We start from the raw sequence: 23,660 nt of genomic DNA on the forward strand, positions 1-23,660 counted from the left end.
AAAACGAGTAGCAGATAGGGAGCTATATTCCTCAGACATAGCCCAATGACCAGACTTCCTTCCAACCATTAAGACCAGCAAGTTTTCATTTATGTTCAGATGTGTTTTGTATAAATAGTGGCACATAGTATATATTTAGTGTCCATGGGCTAAAAAAAATCCAGAAGATATATTTAGTGTCCATCAAGGCTTCATGGCACAGCATAAGCAGTGCAGGAAAGGGAGTGAAAGTAGCAAAAACGTGCCTGTCAACTCCAAATGAACTGTCAAATCCACAAAGCCATTTCTAGCATGTTACACCAGAGCCCATGACAGATGTTTCTCTTTCAAGCTGTCTCTTCTGAGGTCTCTTACTCAAATACAATATGAAGGCAATACAGTAGAAGGCTTTCAAATGCAAATATGAGGAGGGAAGTGGCATATGGCAGAAGAGATAGATGTGCTAGTAAAGGAATAGTTAGCTTTTTTTTTCCTTATGTAACATTTCTTAAATACGTCAAACTGTGATGCTCTGGTGATGTTGGTGAGGGTAGCCCATGTAGTCGTGAATTTTTCAAGGGATAATTGGCTTCAGCAAACCGTGTGCACTCCCCCTCCACCCCATGTGTCCCATCCCACCTGTCCCCCCCAGCCAAAGTTTGCTTTTACAGAGTTTGGAAATCCCTCTATTTGGTTTAGAAACAGATTCTACCAAGGAAATATAGTTCTTCCACTGGCAGTGCTTTAAACAAAAAGAAAAGCATGAGGCAAAAGTATGGCATTACTAGTAATTTCTGTCCTGCTGATAGAGAAGTTTGAAAAATGAGAAGCCACCAAGTGACACAAACATGTTATGCATTTCCAGAGTTGATTAGCTTATACTTGGGGGGAGCAAACAACACCAGCCTCTAAATAGAAAGTATAATTGTCAGCCTTTGTGTTTCAAGGCATGAAGTGCACATCAGCATCAGGGAAGAATTTCTGCCGTCCTGATCCTCAGACAGGGAAGTCTGTTTCCCATTTGTTCTTCAAGTCCTGTCTTAAAACATCCTTTGTATTGCCCGTCAAAAAAAAATTAGCTCAAGCTAAATAATTATATTTAGATATGTTTTGAATGTTTCAAACTCTTAAGTAGTGAATAAGAATTTCTTGGGTTTCCAAAAGATCTATTCCATTTTTTTGGTAAGGGCTTATGTCTTTGTGTGGTTTTCTGGACTAGACTTTCTATGTCAACCTGTATTTTGAATATGGTCTTTTCTTTCCTGCTGGGATTGCTGTGTGTCCTTTTTCCACTATATTGAAGATGCCTCAAGCCTGGAGCATATAATTTTGTCACTGAGCTGTGCAGAGATTCCCATGTGACATATATTCTAACATTTACATTAATCCCAAACTAATAGTCCATGTTACAAAATTTGCTTCAGTAGGATTTTTATACTTTATAGTCACCAATCTTAAATATCTATAACATTTACAAGAAGTGAAAATATATAGGTATATTGAAAGATGAGTACCTTTCCTTCACCATGTCATTCGAATGCTACTCTGTGGTCTTACGTGGTTTTCAGGACAGGTGACACTAAACTGAAAACATTTTTCAAGAAATCTTCCAAGTGCTTGATTAATTGAAGGTTTATTTGCTGCCCTTTGCCTTCGCAACTTGTATGGTAGTAAATATGCTTGAATATTTTTTTGTTTGTTTTAATTTGGGTATATGTAAACACTTTCATTTTTAGTAATAAAATGCAGGGATATGTGCAAAGAATATCTGCATGTGTTGCAACTACTTTTTTGTAGTCATGCAGACTTTCACTCCTCCAAAGCGCAGGACGGTCTCAACGCATTTGTATTATTTGGTTTCTGTTATATTTCTCTACAGCATTATAGAAGTATAATACCTCTGCAAAATAGAGCTCTGAAAGTACCTGAGAGATCTGGATATTTGTTATAAAGTAACTGTTGAAATGATGAAATATTAGAATTTTGGGATTTCTTTTTTCATACCTTCCTTTGGGGTCCAGCCCATTTTGGAGACAGAAAACCAAATACTACCATAATAATAAATAAAATCCTTACATAAGCAGAAACAGGGAGTTTTTATCACAAACAATCAGATGGCTCACAAGTCATTAAAAAAGTTATTACAGTTGAAGGTAAAGGAAATGTCTGTTTCTGTTTTCCCTAAGCATTTCATCCATGCAAGGGAAAATATTATCTGTCAGCATTTTGAGACATATTCATGATACATTATTTAGGTTTATCATTGTTATCCTTGATTCATTATTTTTACTGACAGAAGAAATGTAAAATGAGGCTCATGAAAACTTTTGCCTTTGAATAAATTGTTGCTGATTTGAAATGATTGAAAAACATGGATTTAGAGAAAGTACTGTATCAACACCTAAATTTAAAAGGCCAAATTAATCCAACTTGTAATACAGTTAAGGCATAGACTCTGTAACAACTGCTGCACTGCATTTCTCTTGGATGGATGGATGGATGGATGTGACCCCGGATTTTTTATGTATAAAGTCTCTGTACTAACTTTTTAAACATTGCTATAAAACAACAGCAGTAATTTCGAGCACAGTAGAAAGCAAATATTAGAATCCCTAGGTCTGATTGTCATTAACTTTAATGCCATTTTACACCTCTCTTGCAGTGCGTTGGGGCCATAAACTGAATTACATTAAGCATAAAATGTTTCTAGTGTGAGAACCAGACCCTCTGTATTTACAGCAGTATTACAATCAACCTCACAAAGATGGTGCAATGCTTCCCACAATAATGCTTCCTTTCCTGTTTGTTACAGAGGGTTCATCACAGCTGCCTTCTTTCTCTCAGGCTGGAACTGCTTCTTCCTTTCAGTTTGCATAATGCTGGACAAGATAGAAAGGACCCATGAAAAGAATACTGGGGGGGGGGGGGGGGCGGGGAGAAAAAAAAAGGAAAGAAAAAAGGAAAGAAAAAAAAAAGGCAAATGCATTTCTAAGGCAAAAAAGCAAATGCATTGCTGAAACTGTGTTTTTGGCTGCATCAGCCCCATGCTGGACTTAGAGATATCCTACCTCTGCATACAGTTGATCCCTAACAATTTCTTCTTGATTATCGAGTGCAACCTAATCAAAACAGGGCTGGCCAGGTCAGCCATACAGGGACATACCTCTCTGCTGTTGCTTTCCACATGGGGGCATAGAAACTAAATCCCACGTATGGGAATGACTGAAAGAAGAGCGCACCTTGTGTCACTGGGAAAATTCACAGGGTAACCTCTGCCTTTATATCATCAATTATTAGGAAAATCCTGGAAGCAATGAACACCGTGTTATATTTCAGTATTTCGTTGTATCTGGAGAATGCAGTGATTTTTCGAGCTAATAGCAAAGTCTGATCTCAGGCAAAGTAATGGATCAAGGGTGAGGTGAAGGAAGGCAGACAGTAGTAGTCACATGTATTATTGCCCTACTACCTCTTGGAGAAGCTAGTGTTTTAAACTAGTCTGACAGAAAATCAGGAATGTTTGGGAGAGAAACTCTAAATTAGTCACCAACACAAATAATAGCAAAAAAACAAAACAAATAAACCAGGTAGCTTCAGACAAAAGTCTTCAAACCGTTAGGTAAAAAGACAATTTTAATATAAGAATTGATGATGATCTAAGGATATGAATTGATAATATGTCTAGCATGACCTACTGGGCTCATTAAAAGACTTGTAAGGTGATAGCCATGAGTAGACCTAATTTTCTTACACAAGCATTCAAGTCTGACATAGATTTATAGATAGTTTGGGAAATAAAATTTGAAATTAACAGAAACATTTTAATAAAGTTCTGTTTAGTATTGCTTGGAGTTAAATTTCCATATAATCCAATATAAAAGTTGTGCTTTGTTGGAAACATCAAGCTTTGCCTTTTTCAAAATAATGAGCTATTGTAGAGAGTAGTGAATAATAATGGGGATTAAAAAAAAGAATGTTAATTATAATTTTCTTCCTAAGGAATTCAGATGAACGATTAAAATAACAAGAGTTTTTCAATAAAAGAATTAATGCTCTGAGAATATATTCACAGGACATTGTTTCTTATGCTATACAGATGGACATTGGAAGTTGGAACAAATAGGAAAAAAATCACTGATTGAGTAAATATTTCATATATATCCTGTGGATTCACTGTTTCTGTAGAACAAGGTAATAAACACTGCATTTTATCAAGAGCACATATGCAACCTTGCATGTTGTGTGTCCTTGCAGCAAGGATATCTGAGCTGCTGTTGATACATAACCCTGGGTGATGCAGTCCCAGAATCAGCACGGTAGTGTATAGCAGAGCAGGTTACCTAGAGTGCCATGCGGAATGATGCAGCCGCACTGCTGCTAATTCCAGATCTCCTCCGTTTAGTGCAGAACCCAGTGGCTCCGCATGCTGTGCTTTCACATTGCCTGAGAATGAGGACCCTATCAATTCACGGAGGATGAAAGATTGCCACCAAGTTCCCACAGGCCTTTTGAGACAAATTAAACTTACCCTGTGAAGTGGGAAAGAAATGCATATGATGACAGGAATGGCATTTATGGAAGTACAGTGAGGCAAAGATAGAAAGATGTGACAGGTATCACGTACCATTTTGGCTCAGTCACCAAAACCATGATCATCTTAGATACTTCACACTTCCTCCAGAAGAGGAAATGGCAGCCATGCCAACAAATTTGGAAACTATTAAACCATGTAGCAACCATAATGTAAATGGAACCGTATTACTTAAGCTTTATGGTCCCTCTGGCTGTTAGTCTTATTTTGGGAATGTAATACCAGCCATTAAATTTGCCACCTTTCCACATCAGGACCTATCTGAAAGCTAGATCTTCCAATAAATTGCTTATTTTCAAAAAATCGTAGATTTTCTGACTCTTTACTTGAAGTCTATATTTACCATGTTTCCTCTGCAACATACTCCGGCACTGACTTTCTCTTCTGAAGTCTTCTAGCCATTCTTTTATGCAGCCCAAACTTGATGAGGTTGCAATTACACGCAGTGAGAATGACCCTGGAGGTGGGGAAGGTACAGCAGAAGAAACACTTTAAAAACTTGAATCCTACTCCCAAACTTGTGCAACTATTTGTTGAGCCAGCAAACGCTGAAATCAGTAGTGGTATTTCTGGTGTAAGGACAACCCCTTACATTGTAACTCTGCTGTGAAAAGTTTTGTGATCAATGAGTCTTGAGTTCAAGGGTTTGGAATCAACAGAAGTTATTTCTAGGGAAGAAACAAGACCTCAAGCTGTTTTGAGCTGAAATGGAAAAGACCAATATGAATTTGTCCTTTGAACTTTGTCTTTCTTTCTTGATTCTCTTTCCTTGTGTTTTCTTTCATTCTCCCCTCTGCTCCAACCCCAGTATCTAGCATATAGCCATCTGTTAAAATATAAAAAGGGCTCCCTCCATTACTATCTATTAAAGCGCCATATGGCTGAGGTGTAGCCTTAGGTGGTGAACATCACAGAGTTCATCTCTGAGTGAACAGGGATTTCTGCATTTGAGGTTTAATTAGGTAAGTGCTTTTTAAGTAGCATCACAGCTTCCCCTTAAATATTTACTATTCCTCAGCAAAGAAAAAAATGATGAAGCCGGTCTAAAATACAGCTTGACATGTATCAATGAGACTTCCCATCCTTCTCATAAATGACTCACATCTCTTTCATCTTCACTGTTGAGGATAACAGGCAAAGTGATCTCCTGAGTGTGCATGATCCCTCCCATCCTGGTCTGCCCAGCTTTCCCACTTCATTGCTGCTGCTACAGATACTCGTGTACTCAGGGCTACACAGCACCATCTGTTACAGAGGAGGAAGGAGCTGGGTTTTTTTCAATATTCAGGTGCAATATAACGTTATTGAGAGGGGGGGAGAGCTGGAGGAATTGTGTGCTTTTAGATGTCCCTTAAAGTGACAGGCTAGGGTGTCCTGCTGCAGAAATCTACCACCTCCAAACAAGGAATTCCAAACTAGAAATCCAGTGCAGTGAAGGCGAAAGACCTCTAAGGAGAAGCTTGGCAGAGGGTAATATGAGATTATGCTGATCCTCCCAATGGCAGGTCAAGAACAGAGCAGAGAACTGGCAATAAATACTACAGATATTTTTTTTTTCCTTGCTTGTTTGCTTGCTTTTTTTCAATGCCACCACCATTCTTGTGGATGCATTTCAGCATCTGAGGACAGAGGATTTTCTCCTGCTTGGTGCGTGTGAGGGTGTGTAGGCTTCTGCTCAGTCACACTACATGTGATGTCCTGTAACATGACTCTGAAAAAGTCAGTGGGCAGTGCCAAAATTCATTGCTAACTGTTACTGTCTCAGAGATCTTGGTTGTGCAGGATGGAGAAGACTGTGCAGTAGCTACCACAATTATTCGGCTTTTCAAATAACCCCAAAGACATAAAGATAACTGAAAAATCTCTTTCCATTCCATGGATTCATAGCAATTCCCTGCAGTTTACTCTCTTGTATTTTATCTAGACTAGCTTTTCATTTTTATGTTAAGCATGCCAAAGACCTCAGTCACTGTTGTATCCAAGATCTGTTCAAAATACCTAAATGGATATCCCTTTTTTTCTTCCTTTTCCTTTTGTTTAACAGACTTTGGCTGTAAAAAGGCTTCTTTGATACCCAAAAGTTCTCTGTCTCCCAAAGCCCTTAAATACTTCATCTCCCCTCTTTTGTCTGTTAATCCCTTATACCACTGCATGCTAAAGAGTAAGTAAAATCTTAATCATTTCTGTTCACATAAATGGAACCAGAGCACAATGCAGAATATATAATGTCTACCTGGCTCTTCAGTGACTACTCATGATTATTTTCCCTCCCCAACAAACTTCTGTTTCTTTTCAAAAGAAAATGAAGACACTTCTGGAAGTCATCATAATCCCTTTAGTGATGCTTTTCTTGATAGTGAAAATAAACAGAGAGGAGTTAAATAGATGCAGCACCCTGATATATCTGAGAGGCCTGATTTTGGGGATGTAAGGACACCCACTCTTGCCAGTACAAAAGGGATGTTTCACCTCTTTACTGCCTCCAGCAGCACCCATAAGTACTCACCCAGGGAAGAGTAATAACAGATGATGTACGTAGGATGTTCCCTCAGGTACCATGCAAGTATGGGATTATTTCCTGCTTAGGGACTTCTGACACCATTGTTTGCTTAGTAACTCAGACATCTTTCTTGGAAATATTTTCCCATTCTTCCCTTCAAACTGTGGATTTTGTTTTATTTTTTCATTTTTTAGTGAGGATTGTGGGAGCGTATACATATTAGGGGAAAGGGTTGCTTTTCTGTGTATGAAGAACATCATGGGTAAAACAAGATGGGAGTCATATCCATGCAGTAAGTAAAGAATTTATGACACTTTCATCAGATGGCTGCCAGTAGGATCTAGCCTGACAGTTAACACGTGTATTTCCAATAATACTGCCCAAGGAAATTAGGATGATCTGGTTTCCATATGAAAATGGGAACACTTTGTGTGTACGTTAAAAAAAAAAAAAAAAAAAAAAAAAAAGGAAGAAGAAAAACAAACAAACAAAAAAGAAACAAAAAAAACCCCACCCCAGATGTTATCACTTCCAGAGCACATTTTTATGAAGAGAGGGTTTTTCTTTATACTACTGGTTGCAACACTAGTCTGTCTTGTCACTGAAAATTTATTTATAGAGAAAATATACAAGGCAAACCATTAAAACTTGTGAACAGAGTAAGATAATACAAAAGTTTTTTATTTCAGAAGTAAAATATAAAGCAAGCAGGGTGGGATTAATTTCACTTAAGTTTAGACAAATAAACCTGAACTACTCACCCAATATTCCCTTTCAGGCTAATGTATAGATACAGACATGTCAAATGGCAATTTTTCTGGGCTTTTGAATAGGTTAGTTAAAGGTGAGCTGGGCTATCCTCCAGAAATGCTTATATCTCTCTACTCTCTAAAGAGAAATGAGGGTGACTTCTGTTATCTGGAACATTTGCATTTGGATGAAAAGAATCTCATCTGTAGCACTCCTGCTCCGTATTTACTTGTCTGGGGCAGTAGAAAAAGTATCAAACCTGCAACAGACAGAATATTTCAGCCACCTACACCAGAAAGATGATGGGAGAGATCAAAGGGAAAGTCAACTCAGTTATTCTTACCCTGTCCTTTACGAACAGCCAACTAAGGACTAAACGAGGAGGTATCCAAAAGACACATCAAGGTTATCTACAAAATATCAGAGTGAATTTGCTTATATATCTGTGTTTTCCTGCCAAAGCCTTTGCTCTGATGGAGGACACAACTGCTTTAGTTTCCCTGGTTTCTACTAAAATATCACCTTTCTGATGAGATTAGTTTTTGCATTAATCTAGTACTTATTACTAGAGCATAAGTGAAGCAACCATGTGAAGCATACTTCCATTCAGTGCTTCAGCCCTGGCACCATCTGTATGAATAACACCAACATACGTATGTAGAACAGCATCACCCGGAGTTAATAACAGCTAGTATTCAGATGGACGCAAAAACTGCATTTATATATACATCTATGGAATTCATTAGTTCTTTTTGTAATTAGTTCTCTGTGCAGCAATTTATTTTCAGTGCTGTTCTTAATGAAAACATTGTAAGTTGCAGCTCTAATTCTAGTACTAGGAGTTTTATCCATTCTATCTCTGTCCTCATTGACTAAAATCAGTTCTGTTCCCTTCAGAGTTAAATAGCCTTTATAAAAGAAAAAATGTAAAAAAACCCCACCAAACAAACAAAACCACAACCAAAACCCCAAAACCCTCAGCTAAGTCCTTATTACATTTAAACATGCAGGGCTGCTGTACTGAAACGTTCATCAGTGCGTAGGACAGCAACACTGCTATGCAGCGTAGACAGTCTCCCATTGCGGTTTTCTTTCCTGACAGGTGAGCTTTTCAACTCTCATTTTCTCTCATTCTGCACAGTGTTATTTGTCCACCAGTTACTTTTAAGCAAAACAGAGCACACAGCTCCTGCCCCCATAGCTGAGATAGTGAGAGTGTAATGCTAACCATGTTGTGTGTCTTCTGTGAGCCTTTTTAAGGTTTATCAGCTCTATTTCCAGTAACACGTGCATGAGAATTTAAGGGTTTCTGTCACCTTTTACAGCTCTGATTTGCTTGCTCTGTAGTTAAATGCTGCTGCAAGGTGAAAGGCTGGTGTTTCCCCATGGCTCTTGGCAGGTTCTCAGGGATGGTGGAATAGTAATGATACACGGAATTGGTACTGAGTGATTTGCACGCTAGGCAGCCTTGGCTACATACTCCAGTGTTTAAGCATCCGTCTCCTTGAAATTGTCTTTTCCTGCAACCAGAAATATTTTAATCTGAGTCAGCCTTTTTCTTCCTGATAGTTAATCCAAACTGAAAGTCAAATTCCAGTAATTCTGCATGTTCCCAAAGGAACGTAAGATTTGCTACCCTTAGTGCAAACTGATGACTCATCAGGTCTGCTATCTAATCTCTCTATTTGTCTCCAGCACATGATATCTTATCTGGCCAGTGTTTTATGTCTCTCATTCCAGTGTTATCCTGAGTGTTTCCCAGAATAATTCAGTATATTTATAAAGTTGATTTTCTCCGTCCTTCCTCCTTCTACTAAACAAGAGTTGTCAAATGTGATTCTGGGAGCCCTGTCTGCCTAGGGAAAGATAGGCAGTGACTGCACAGACAAAGAAAGATGTGGTCTGTTTCAAGGCAAGTGAGACTCTAGTTACTTGGCCATAAAGTTTGGAGAACGGAATTGTGTACTGTCTGGTTCCAAAGTTAACTTGCACTTGAGGAGACAGGGGTTAAAGCATGTTTAAATCAAAACAAAGAAACAAACAAACAAAAAAAACCCAAAAAAACCCCAAACAAAAAAACCCCAAAACAACAACAAAAAAAAAAAAAAAGAGGAAAAAACCAAAACAAAACAAACAAAAAAACCCAACTGAATGTTCAGATTGCCTTGGAGCACTCTGAAGGTGAGGTAAGAGGGAAGAAAATAGGCTCTGTAAGTGGTGGTGCCTCTATCTTTGAAGATAAAATCTTCAAATTGCCTCCATTACTGTAGAAGTCTGATTAAAGAGGTGCAGTGTGAGCACTGTCCCTACTGTTCTCTGCTAGCAGCTTTTACCTGACAACCATACCACTTGCAAAAGGGTGAACAAAGTCATTCGCCTTTTTGTTCCAAGTGGCAACAGGGAGAAACAGCCTGTCCTGAAACACTGGCAAATCTGACACCTCTGTGCTGTCTTCTCCTTTACATCCTCCTCGTGAGAAGCAGGATTTTTCACTATTAACCTAACAATGTCTCCACTCCCGAAACTCTCCAGATTTTTTTTTTTTTTAAATAGAGATAGATGTGAGAAAAAGGCTGCATTTTGTAGCTGAGCAAAGTTAATGCAGCTTAAAGTGCAAAGTGAGCTCATGGATGGAGAAAAACCAATGCTCTTTCCTTGGTCACTCAGTGCCATCTGTTTAATGTCACCTAGATTTAGATCACGCATTGCTGGCAATTTTAATCTTTTTTTCAAGGCAACAAAATGAAGTCGTAACCCTTCTGCACCTTGAGCCTCACTCTTTGCGTTTCATTCTTCTAATGAAGATGGTTCCAGATAAGTTTCTTTAGTTTGTTATTGGAATGTTATGAAGGAAATCGTAAATGACAGTGATTAATTTTTTTGAGAAGTAGGTTGATAATGCTTCTGCAAGAAAGATAATATGAGGAGAAAATGTGTATGCATTTTTTGGAGGAAGCATCTTCTGTGATTTGTGAACTTGAGAAGAAGCAAGGCCTTATTTTTAAGTGGGTTTGCATCCTTCTCCTGGCTTGCTTTAGTATAGGCATGAAGGAGTTCTTCCTTTAAACTCACATTGTTCAGAGAATGGAATTTCTTGCTTACATATTTCTGTATGTCAGCTCTGGACAAATCTTCATTTTTCCTAGCTTTTCACCATTTTCACCTTTTTAGCAGTGCATTGCCATAGCACTCTGTGGGTTGTCTTCACCTTTTCACCAGTGCTTTGCCATAGCACTCTGCGGGTGAAGCAACACACATGAGGACAAGCCATATATAAGGTGGTGAAGCATCTGCAGTGAGGTCATTGTTAATAGTCAAAAGCAAGAAGTGTAGAAAAATGGTTGGAAGTGTTGAAGCTCTATGGACCAAAACAACTGGCCAAAGAGGAAGCTGGCAAAATGTCATTGAGTCTTTGGTGTATTATATTAGCTTGTAAGTCTGTGTGTCAGGTAGGTCCTGGGGAATCCTGACAAAACTTACTGGGAGAATTTGTCAGTGGTTTAACCCTGGCCAGCAACCGAGCACCACGCAGCCGCTTGCTCACTGCCCCTCACCCAGAGGGATGGGGAGGACAATCAGAAAGGAATGTAAAATTCAGGGGTTGAGATAAGAACAATTTAATAGGTAAGCAAAAGCCGTGCATGCAAGCAAAGCAAAGCAAGGAATTCATTCATCACTTCCCATGGGCAGGCAGGTGTTTGGCCACCCCCAGGACAGCAGGGCTCCATCATCCCCTTCCCTTCCTTCTTCTTCCCCCAGCTTATATACTCAGCATGATGTCTTATGGTATGGAATACCTCTTTGGCTAGCTTGGGTCAGCTGTTTTGGCCATGTCCCCTCCCAATTTCCCGTGGCCCCCCAGCCCTCTCGCTGGCAGGGCCCAAGAAATCGAAAACTCCTTGATTTAGTATAAACATCACCCAGCAAAACTAAAAACATCAGTGTGGTTATCACCATTGTTCTCACATCAGAGCCAAAACAGCACTGTACTAGCTACTAAGAAGAACGTTAACTCCATCCCAGCTGAAACAGGACACTTCTCAATCATACACAACTCTGACATTCACAGTGTGCCTTGAGAGAAAAATTGAGGTCAGTTCATTCATAAATAGGAGATTTTCCCCTTGTTTAAATCTGATAAGACAATGCTGCTGAGATTTGCTATTCACTTGCTTTTAATCAGAGTTGAGCTTGTGATGTCATTATCTGACATTGTGTATATTATAGAATCATGGAATATTCAACATCAGATAATTTAAAAATCCTTATACTCATAGTCTTGCTACTTCTATAGCAGCATTTGTTTTTAAGAGGCTGGGCAAAATTACTGCTTCCTGTTCTCCACTTCCTATCTCATTTATGTGTCACCTCGCAGGCCCTGGACATTCCACCTTTGTGAAATGTATTTTCTCATGATCCACAAAGTTCAGCTAGTAATACTCAGTTCTGAAATGTGATATCACCTGTTACATTTCTTGCCATAATTATATTACACTCTGCAATTTTGGATCCTAGGTGCAGATTCTGACAGTGCTACAGACCTTTTTGATAGGTCTACATGACCATATCAGTTGAATGTTTCTTAAAAATTTTCCTACATACTGTGACATTGTTAGGGAATGCATTGCTAAGACACATTTTTACAGCTCAGATGTAGGAATACATGGGGGTAAATTCCTACTAGGCACATGCCAGTCTTCTAGTTTGAAGATGGAAAATGGTTGGGATGTCTTTTAGTGTAGTGAAACCCAAGAAGATGGTTTACAGAGACAACATCTCTCTTGGACCGTCACACAGTGCCTGCAGTATGGGCTTGGGATTTGTGGTTGTTATTGGGATATTTGGGTTGTTTTGGTTTTTTTTGTTTGTTTGTTTTGTGTCTAGTATTATCTAATTTCTTGATTTAGTTTTTGCTTTAGGAACAACCCATACTATCCATAAGATATACCTGTGTACTTGAGGTGGTCCCTGAAAGATGTGCATGTACTTGCATTAACAGTTGCCTCTGAAACTCCCATATTACCAATGATCTGCAGCTGCCAAATAAAAACCATTGGTGTCAAGGCCAGAAGTCCTCTGTACTTCCAAAGAATCAGGATTTCTACTGGGACATATTTCTAAACTGAAAAAGAAGTTATTTCAGTGAAGTTGAATCAAAGGTGGTTGCTAAAAGGCCCCATTAACGCAGTTAAGAGAAGGCACAGGAGAAATAAATGGCTAAATGAATATGAAGCAATGTTGCATGGGGTATATCATCACCCTGCTATCTCATTCTTTCTGACAGAAGATTCGTGGGTTATTAGGTCTGTCCTACCTTAACAAGCTGTTGTGAAAATTCCAGTGTAAGCAGAAATGGCCAGTGTGACTGAGTAAGAACAGCAGCTTTTCTGCTGTGAGCAGTCGTGCCTGTGTCTAACATTTCTAGAATGAAAAGTAGGTATCATTTATTTCCCTAGAAAATTAGTAGGAAGGACTATTTAAAAAGGAATAACTTTAACTGATGAAAAAGGAGGCTTTACTGAAGGCAGAAGTCTGATCATCATATAATACCTTTGAACAAAGGCCCAGATAAAGACTTAGGTGTGGAAGGTTCACAATGTCCGTAATGCAATTCCCAGGCTAATCTGGTATCTATCAGCTTCAGCTTTTAAAAGACAGGAAACACCACACATTTTCTTAGTATAGTGACTTTTGTCTTCTTTTCCTTGTCCTTTATTTTTTCTATCCTGGAAATGCATCATTAAGAATTTATATATCTAGTAAATTAATTATATCAGGCCCATGTTGAAAATATCATCAAGGTAATCAGATAGGTAAGACACGAGCCCTCAGAGACCATTCCCCACCATCGCGGGTAGAGGAGATCAGTTCAAATTAGCTAAGTCACGCACTGCACCCCAACTGCAGGGGAAGGTTGTCCAACACAGGGGTACATTGGATGTTGATGCTGAAAGCTGGTGATCTGTTGAATACCGAGCACATCAGCAAAGTGGATCTACCACATTGTATTGGGTTTGTGTGGCACAGTTTTGGTACCTGGGGGGGCTAAAGGGGTGGCTTCTGTGAGAAGATGCCAGAAGCTTCCCCTATATCTGATAAAGCCAGTGCCAGCTGGTTCCAAGACAGACCCACTGCTGACAAAGGCCAAGACCATCAGTGATGGTGGTGGTGCCTCAGGAGGAACATATTTTTTTAAAAAATGGGGGCGGGGGGGGGGGGGGAGGAGGGGTGAGGAATCCAACTGTGCAATAGCAGCTGGAGGAGAGGAGTGAGAATCCGGGAGAGACACAACCATACAGACACCAAGGTCAGTGAAGGAGGGGGCTGGCGATGCTCCAGGCACTGGAGCAGAGATTCCCTGGCAGGCTGGGGGGAAGCCCCCGGCAAGACAGGCCGTGCCCCCGGCCCGCGGAGCCCCCGGGGGAGCAGCTCCCCCCCCGCAGCCCGGGCAGGGCCCCCCCCGGGGCAGGGGGTGCCCGCAGGGGGCTGTGACCCGCGGGCAGCGGCGCTGGGGCAGCTCCGGGCAGGGCCTGTGGCCCCGCGGGGAGGAGCCCGGGCCGGGGCCGGGCCGGGGCAGGGCCGGTGCCCCCGGGGGCGGGGGGGCTGGGGCCGGCTGGGCCGGGGGGGCTGCGCCCGCGGGGGGGACACGCTGGGGCAGGGGGGGAAGGGCTGCAGCTGTGGGAAGGGCTCCCGCTGGAGCAGGGCAGGGAGGGCTCTGTCCCGCCGGGGGGACCCGCGCGGGGCGGGGCGGGGCGGGGCGGGGCGGGGCAGGGCAGGGCGGGGCAGGGCGGGGCAGGGCGGGGCAGGGCGGGGCAGGGCGGGGCAGGGGGTGAGGAGCCCTCCCGCCGCAGAGGAAGGAGTGCAGAGACAATGTGACAGCCTGTGATGAGCTGACAGCAACCCCTGTTGCTTGTCCCCCTGCACTGCTGGTGGGGAGGAGCCAGAGAAATCAGGAGTGACGTTAAGCCCAGGAAGAATGGAGGGATGGAGAGAACGCGTTTTGAGACTTGGGTTTATTTCTCATTATCCTATTCTGATTTTGATTGGTAATAAATGAAATTCCCCACATCGAGTATGTTTTGTCCACGATGGCAATTGTTGAGGGATCTCCCTGTCCTTATCTCAACCCATGAGCCTTTTGTTGTATTTTCTCTCCCCATCTAGTTGAGAAGGGGGAGTGATAGGGTGGCTTGGTGGTACCTGGCATCCAGCCAAGGTCAATCCACCACACGTACCTGGAAAATCTGAGAATTTTCTATACCTCTCAGAACTACCATGCTCTGCAGTTTTCTCAGTCTTCTGGTATGTCAGGAAAAAGAACATTAGCAACTACGTGACTAGAGGCAGAAAGATGTAAACAACCAGAGGTTTCCTACTTTCTAGTCAATATTCTCTTGAGGGTTTTCAGAAACAGAAAACTTAGATCCTCATGATCCAAGGTGCTATCTCCTCTATAAACCTTGCAGATGAGCTGGGCTTCTCTATCATGAATGAGATGGTGTTGTAGGATTTCAACTGTCATACTTGAAAGCTACTTTCCAATTCACATCTGAAACTGGTGTAGAGTATACACTAGTTTCAGAGGAAAGCAGATAAATACGATATATTGTAAGAGGACATGGGCTTAATCAGTGTAGATTTGCATATGTGAAGGGTTCAGTCCAAAAACACTAAATGGCATTTGTGCCTTGAAAACAGGTTCATTAGAACATGAACTGGAACAACTATTGGGAAACCCCCAAAAAACCACAAAAACGAAAAATGCTGATTTAAACAAAAACGTCAAAATTGAGAGTAGGTCCTAACATTTCCTTTCTGTGGGCTGCAGCTCAAGGTGTCTGTGCTGAAGGTCCAGCTCTGTCACGTGCTCACTCCCTGCGTGAGTTTGACATGTTCAGAAGGTGGCTATAAATATTTCTGGGGAGCTGTTTCCATGTCCAAGTCTTTAGTGCTCAGTACCAACATCCGTCTGTTCATTCTGTCCTATATTCTCCATCCTTTGGACAATCCATCAGACTTACTTCAACAGTGTGGGTTTACAGACTATGACTTTGCAGAGAGACTGTAAGAACTCTCATATGGGCCTGATGCAAAGCTAGGTAAAGTCAGTGAGTGTTTGCACTGACTTTAGTGAGCTTTGGATCACCTCTCCACTTTCAGTGATGCAGACTTCCACTTGATAGGCCTTCTTTGGTCATCTCAGCTTGTAATGATTGTCATTGTTTCACACGTTCAAGGAATCATTCAACTGGCAAAAAACCTCTGCATATAGAATGGTCAACTACTATTGATAGTGGACTCTTTTAAGTTAATAAAATAATAAATCAATAATTTATCTGGATGAGCCTTTTCCAACAGAGAATTTTGTTGAGGTTCATGTCTGTGAAAACAACTTAAATCTGTGTAAAATTGAAAAAGTCAAAAGTTGTATCATCAGAACTTAATGTGATGTGTGTCATCACATTTACTTAGAAAAAAGACAGATCTCACTTGATTTGAAACAACAGCAGGTAGGATCAAATTGTTTTATTATTCTGGAAAATTTATTTTCCCATGAGACTAGCTCTGTAATTCACAGGCAGAACAGCCTAGACTAAATAAATGAGTGGAGTCTACATTGTAAACCACAAAGGGGTGAAAGATGCTTCTCTGAAGTCAAGGAGGGCCGTAGGATGGATCCATAGCTCAGCTTTCTATTGCAACTTATAGCTACCATGTGACTAGAGCAGCTCTTTACAGTCTGTTTTTGCAGTTCACAGTAAAGAGGTCTGTTAGCCTGCACAGAAGAGTAATTTTAGCAGCCCAAATAGCAGCAGGGTCTTTTTTTCATTTGCCCTTTCCTTTCTTGCCCTCTCTTTTTATGCATGAAAAAAAATCAGGATAAATATGCCTGGTTCCTTTCTTTGACTAAAATGGTAATAGAAATGACTCACTGAAATAAGATGAACAAAGCCTCAAGTCACCCAGGTTTCCACTGGTAAAGTTCCCCAGATAAACAACCCAAAGATCTAATACCCCGACATAATTTTTATTTTTATTCCCCAGGGATTGTTATTTAGTCCTCTATTTGTACAGTAGCTATTACAAGACTCTACAGTACGTTACTAGAACAGCTAAACTCATTGTAACTAATACTGCAGCAAATCATAGAAGAACCTCTTTAATTAAAACCTAAGAGTATGGCAGAACTCTTTTTCAGTAACTTAAAGTAACTAGTTTTTATCTCAACTAAACCAGAAATATATATTAAGTCTGTTGGCTTGTTGGCCCGATATATCTTTTAGTTAAATTGTGCCTGGAGAATCTCTTGTTACCTCAAAAGCCAAGTCTGTAGATTATCTATTTCTAATTTAAATGGCTTTTGCAATGGTGAATATTTTCTCTGCCTGCAAATCAGGATTCATAATCCCCTGTAGCTGTAGAGCCTGCCAAGAGTAATGGCCTGTGCTGGTAGTAGGGTTTCCTTTCATGTCAAACATATGGTGCCCTTCATCCTAGTCCTCGGAGAAAAAGCCTGCGCAAGGTCCACCGGATCTGATTAGACTGTGTTCTTTCTCGCCTGTACTCAGGCATGTGTGTGCCTACATGTAGAGCTCTCACTCAGTTGTGCACACACACATATCTAGGTGCATACACATGCATACACGCAAACATCCATACACTAATCATAAAGAAGCATGGCCAGCTTATTTAAGGCAGACCTCTGTTAGTGATTGACTTGAATTTGTCACTTACTGGTTGATCTCATTTGTGTCATGCAGTAGTTGATTGCTTGGCATTAATGAGGCTGCACTGAGAACAGTGCTAAGAAATCCAGGCAAGCAGCTGGCAGTTCTGAGATGCTAACACACACACCTTAGGCAAAGCATTGCAAGCAGGTGGAGGGAGGTGATCCTTCCCCTCTACTCAACACTGGTGAGAAATGTCTGGGGTGCTGTGCCCAGTGGTGGTCTCTCCAGGACAAAAGAGAGATATGGATATACTGGAGTGAGTCCAGCAAGGACCCATGAAGGTGAATAAGGGATGGGAACATCTGACATCTGGAGAGAGTCTGGGAGAGCTGGGACTGTACTCTGGGGAAGGAAAGACTCAGGAGGATCTTATTCATCTATGTTAATACCTGGTGGGGGTATAAAGAAGATGGAACCAGGCTTTTCTTAGTGGTTTCCGCTGAAAGGGCAGGCGGCAATGGGTACAAACTGAAATAGATGAAAATTTGCTTAAGCATAAGAAAACCCTTTTTCTATTGCAAGTGTGGTCAAACGGTGAAACAGGTTGCCCACAGAGGTTGTGGAGTCTCCAGTCTTGGAGCTATTAAAAATCTAACTGGGTACATCCCTGATCATACTGCTTCAGCTGACCCTGCTCTGAGCTGGTGATTGGACTAGATGATCTCCAGAGGTCTCTTCTCAACTCATCCATTCTGTGATTCTGTGACTTGCACAAGCAGTGAACATATTGGTGATGGGCACCTGCAGAAATATCATAGAAACATATTGTATTGTTGAATGACTTGGGTTGGAAGCGACCTTAAACATCATCTCATTCCAACTCCCCTGCCATGGGCAGGGACACCTGCCAGTAGACCACAATGCTTAAAGCCCCATCCAGCCTGGCCTTGAACACTTCCAGGGATGGGACATCCCTGAAAATTCTCTGGGCAACGTGTTCCAGTGCCTCACCACCTTCACAGTAAAGAATTTCTTCCTGTTAATCTAATCTAATCTACCCTCTTTCAGTTAAAGCCATTCCCCCTTGTCCTGTCCCTACATGCCCTTCTAAAAAGTCCCTCTCCAGCTTTTTTGTAGACCCCTTTAGGTACTGGAAGGATGCTATAAGGTCTCCCTGAAACCTTAACTTCTCCAGGCTGAGCAACCCATCTGTCTTAGCCTGCCTTCATAGGAGAGGTGCTCCAGCCCTCTGATCATCTTCACCACCCTCCTCTGGACTAGCTCCAACAGGTCCTTGTCCTTTTTATGTTGGGGAACCCAGAGGTGAATGCGGCAGTCTGAGTGGGGTCTCATGAAAGCAGGGTAGAGGGGAAGAATCACCTCCCTCCACCTCCTGGTCACACTTCTTTTGATGCAGCCCAGGATACGGTTGGCTTTCTGGGCTGCAAACACACATTAGTGGGCCACGCTGAGCTTCTTGTTGACCAACACTCCCAAGTCCTTCTCTGCAGGGCTCCTCTCAATCCATTCATCACTCAGTCTGTACTGATGCTGAGGAATGCCCCAACCCAGGCACAGGATCTTGCACTTGGTCTTGTTGAACTTCATGAGGTTTGCATGGGCCCACCTTTCAAGCCTGTCAAGATTCCTCTGGATGGCATCCCTTCCCTCCAGCATGTCAACTGCACCACACAGCTCAATGTCACTGGCAAACTAGCTGAGGTTGCACTCGGTCCCAGTGTCCATGTCATTGACAAAGATGTTGAACAGTGTCAGTTCCAATACTCTTCTCTGAGGTATGCCACTCATCACTGGTCTCCACCTAGATATTGTATCATTGACTGCAAGTTTTGAGTGTGACCATCCAGACAATTCCTTATCCACCAACTGATCTGTCAGATCCATGTCTCTCCGGTTTGGAGACAAGGGTATCATGTGGGACAATGTCAAATGCTTTGCACCAGTCTAGGTAGATGGTGTCAGTTACTCTTTCCTTACCCACCAATACTATAGCCCCATCACACAAGGCCACCAGATTTGTCAGGCACAATGTCCTCTTACTGAAGCCACGCTGGCTTGTCACCAATCACCTCCTCAGTTTCCATGTGCCTTAGCACAGTTTCCAGGAGGATCTGCTCCATGATCTTGCCAGGCACGGAGGTCAGAATGACCAGCCTGTCATTCCCTGGGTCTTCCTTTTTCCCCTTTTCAAAAAATGGGTGGGGTTTCCCCCCTTTTCAGCCAGTGGGAACTTCACCAGACTGTCACAGCTTCTCAAATACGATGGAGAGCGGCTTAACTGCTTCATCTGCCAATTCCCTCAGGACCTGCAGATGCATCTCATCAGGTCCCATGGACTTGTACACCTTCAGGTTCCTTAGATGGACTTGAACCTCACCTTCTCCTACAGTGGGTGGTTCTTCCTTCTCACAGTCCCTGCCTTTACTTCTGTAACTTGGGCAGTGTGGCTGCAGCACTTGCCAGTGAAGATCAAGGCAAAAAAGTCATTGAGGACCTCAGCCTTCTCCATGTCACAGGTAACCAGGTCTCCCGTTTCCTTCTGGAGGGGCCTCTCATTTTCTGTAGTCTTCCTTTTACCAGCAATGTACCTATAGAAGCTTTTCTTGTTGCCCTTGACATCCCTGGCCAGATTTAATTCTGTCAGGGCTTTAGCTTTCCTAACCTGATCCCTGGCTGCTCAGACAATTGCTCTGTATTCCTCCCAAGACACCTGTCCTTGCTGCCACCCTCTGGAAGCTTTCCTTTTGTGTTTGAGTTTGTCCAGGAGCTCCTTGTTCATCTGTGCAGGCTTCCTGGCATTTTTGCCTGACTTCCTCTTTGTAGGGATGCATCTCTCCTGAGCTTGCAGGAGGTGGTCCTTGAATATTAACCAGCTTTCTTGTGCCCGTCTTCTATTCAGGGCTTTATCCCATGGTGCTCTACCAAGCAGGTACCTGAAGAGGCCAAAGTCTGCTCTTCTGAAGTCCAGGGTAGCAAGTTTGGCTGTATGCCCTCGTTGCTGCCCTAAGAATGTTGAACTCCACCATTTCAAGGTCACTGCAGCCAGCCAAGGCTGCTCTTAAGCTTCATATTCCCCACCAGCCCGTTCTGATTGGTGAAAACAAGGTCCAGCACAGCACCTCTCCTTGTTGGCTTCTCTGTCACTTAGAGAAGGAATTTATTATCAATGCATTCCAGGAACCTCCTGGATTGCTTATGCCCTGCTGTGTTCTCCCTTCTACGGATACTGGTGTGATTGAGTTTCTCCACGAGGACCAGGGATTGTGAACTTGTGACTGCTCCTATGTATCTATAGAGAGCCTCATCTGTTTGGCTTTCCTGGTCAGGTGGCCTGTAGCAGATCGCACTATCGTGTTGCCTGTCCCTGCCCTCCCTTTAGTCAATTGAGAAGGTCTAAGGCAGCAGGACCCCCCTGTCTGTTTACTCAACTTGGGATGGGTCTGTGCACCACGATGCCTTGAGTGTCAGTGCCAGCATTAGTATGAACAAAGTAAAGGTGTTTCTTCCTTTCCAGATAGTTTTCATTTCACTCCACTTGCAGCCTTTCCTCTTTAAAAAAAGATCATGAAATATTAAGTGAACGGGAAAGTGAGAATGGTTCCAAAGTGGATGAAAAGTTTATATGAATAGTGATGTCCATCCCCTTTTCACTTGTCAGAGTAATTCTAGCAAATCCTTTTGTGATACTAAAAGGACTTTACTACGGAATTTGTGCAGCTAAATTTAGGTGTCCACAGTGTACGTTTCTGCATCTGAGAAAATCATCCTGAAGATCCCTTTGTAGTTAATGCTAGTCAATAACAGCCAGTGAAATTTAGGTCTTTCTGAAGTTGATGACTTTATTCAAATGACCTCCATCCTAAAAATCTGTATTGATTAGATCTGTAATTGCTGTAACAGGATCCTGGAGCCTGGGAGCCATTGTACTTAGATGGAGATACTTACACCTTATATTAGCTGAGATGAAAGTCATCTTCAGGAGGATACCTTTTCTCATTAAAGAAGTGGAAGTGTGTTCCTGTTAACTCTTTGTGGTGTTCATATGAATGCAGGGCAGGAACTGTCTTCTGTGCTTGTATATGTATGTAGTACAGCATACAATGAACAAAAATACCTGTGTGGCTTTGTATTTTGTTGCTTTAAGGGAGGGGGTGTCTGATCACTGGTCTATTTTGACACCTTGTTGATTTACAGTAAAGCATAATTAAAACAAAGAGAATTTCAAAGGCTTTCACCTGTAGTAAAAAAAAAAAAAGAAAAAAAAGAAAAAAAGTTGTTCTCAGTTAGAGGTACAATAATAGTAACAATAGTAACAACTATTTTTCCATACCTTTCCTTTCCTTTGTTATCAAGTTTAACTAGATTTTCTAACATACCATGTATATACAAATAATATTTGCTAAGGAAGTACAGGGGTAGAATAAGCACAAACGCTGCAAAAGCCTGCTTATATTTTTCATAGTGATGTTTACTACAAACACACAGACTTACTTCATGGGTGGTGAGTACAAAAGTACAATTTGTCTAACCTCAGAAGTCTGTAGTGCTGATGTCTGTCTTGGAAGTAATATATTGCTGCTGCTGTCTTTCCTAAGAAGCGTCTTTTACAGTAATTGGACAGAAGCATGCACTTTCACCAAAATTGCCTCTTTATTTCTATTAACTGTCTACATAAATACTAAATGTTTTATGTTTTAGAGCTCTACACATGGTATAGTGAGTCTTTCCTACGAAGAGGAAGTGTCTAGTGGTTTCGTTGCATGGAAAAATGGAAAAGAGACTAAGATTTCTTATATTGTCTCCTGCAAAGTGCATCAGTGTCACACTCTGACTTCTACACTTAGTCCACTTTGCAGGAAAATGTATTTTGAAAACAAAATGCACCGTCCTCCAGGTATGGGAACTGCTGGCATTGAAGAGAACATAAAATCTACTCTTTTCCTTACTGCAGCAGGCTATACGCTGTATTTCTTTTTAAATTTACTTTGTCTGTACTCTCAGCCTCCCACTTCTTCCATTTCACAATACCTTAGACTGGAATTGGTGAAAATACACTTTTTTGAGTTTACATTGACTTCATTGTTTACTATGCATTTTGGGGCCACCTTGAGTAGCCACTCCTCCATCAGTACTTTACATCAGCATGACTCTGGGAATCCTGTGAATACTTATCAGTTATTCTTGGTTTTGCAGAGCCTGTGATCACCTGTGAAGTGGAATGGATTCTCAAGGCATTTCACATTCAGGCCCTGCGTCAATGTCTGCTTTACTGATCACGTCATATTAAAACTGCTATAGACAACAAACACTAATTGTATGAAAGAAAAGCTAAGTTTTATACTGTGTGTTAGTGTAATTATGAATATTTTTTTCCTTTCCCCCCCCCCTCCTTCATTGCAGACGTTTTACCTTATGTTACAGGTTTTAATTATGCCTCCTGTGTATCTGGGGAATGCTGTTTGCCTCCAGATTTGGTGTAGAATGTGCTGTAAGACATGTAGCTGTTAATTCATCTTTATCGTTTGTGGTTTTAACATGCTCCTGATCTCCAGTTCTGCTCATTTAAAGCCATGAAAGTCAACGTGTTTTGGTTGACTCTTTTTGTTGTTGTTTCTGTACATTTAAAAAATAATCTAGTTGAGATTCTCATACTGTGCACTGCTGCTTTAGAATTGCTCTGCTGGATCTGAGCTAAGCAATTTCACAAGTCTATGTGCCATTTACAACCATATCAATTAGATGCTTATTTGAGCCCATTGTATGCATAGATCACCACACTTACTTATGAGAATCACTAGTGAAAAAGCAGGACAAATAAACATTGAGACATATTGCTACCATTTTTTTTTTAAAGGAAAAGACCTTTAATCTCTTAAAAAACTCAAGCAAGGCATCTCATGAAAAATGTGAAATTTTGCATTAGATTTCATTTCGTAGGTTTCAATGCAACCAGCATTTGGGAATTTGTTCCATTTTGACCCACAATAATTTCTGCTAAAAACATGATTGAAAATGCTGTTTAAATTCTTGAAATGTGTCATGTACTATAAATGCAGGTTTCCTCCAGTAAATAAAGCATTTAAAAAAATGGTTTTAATTAAAATGTCACAGGAATTGTTGAAGAGAATTTCACAGAATATGGGTTTTA

The 23,660-nt window shown here is 41.4% G+C and overlaps 1 protein-coding gene across 6 annotated transcripts in view; it reads left to right on the forward strand.

The window, feature by feature from the left end:
• Nucleotides 1–23,359, forward strand: part of TSNARE1 (t-SNARE domain containing 1) — a 507,873-nt gene extending 484,514 nt beyond the window's left edge. For all 6 annotated transcript variants that reach the window (XM_056332139.1, XM_056332138.1, XM_056332137.1 and 3 more), the window contains one exon: nucleotides 22,706–23,359. Coding sequence is in view for 1 of the 6 variants with exons in the window: in XM_056332143.1 (XP_056188118.1) it covers nucleotides 22,706–22,714 (9 nt within the window). In the remaining 5 variants the exon portion in view is untranslated. The remainder of the gene's footprint in view (nucleotides 1–22,705) is intronic.
• The last annotated feature ends 301 nt before the right edge of the window (nucleotides 23,360–23,660 follow it).

The sequence above is a fragment of the Falco biarmicus genome, chromosome 3, assembly GCF_023638135.1.
Source record: "Falco biarmicus isolate bFalBia1 chromosome 3, bFalBia1.pri, whole genome shotgun sequence".
In the NCBI taxonomy this organism is placed as follows: domain Eukaryota; kingdom Metazoa; phylum Chordata; class Aves; order Falconiformes; family Falconidae; genus Falco; species Falco biarmicus.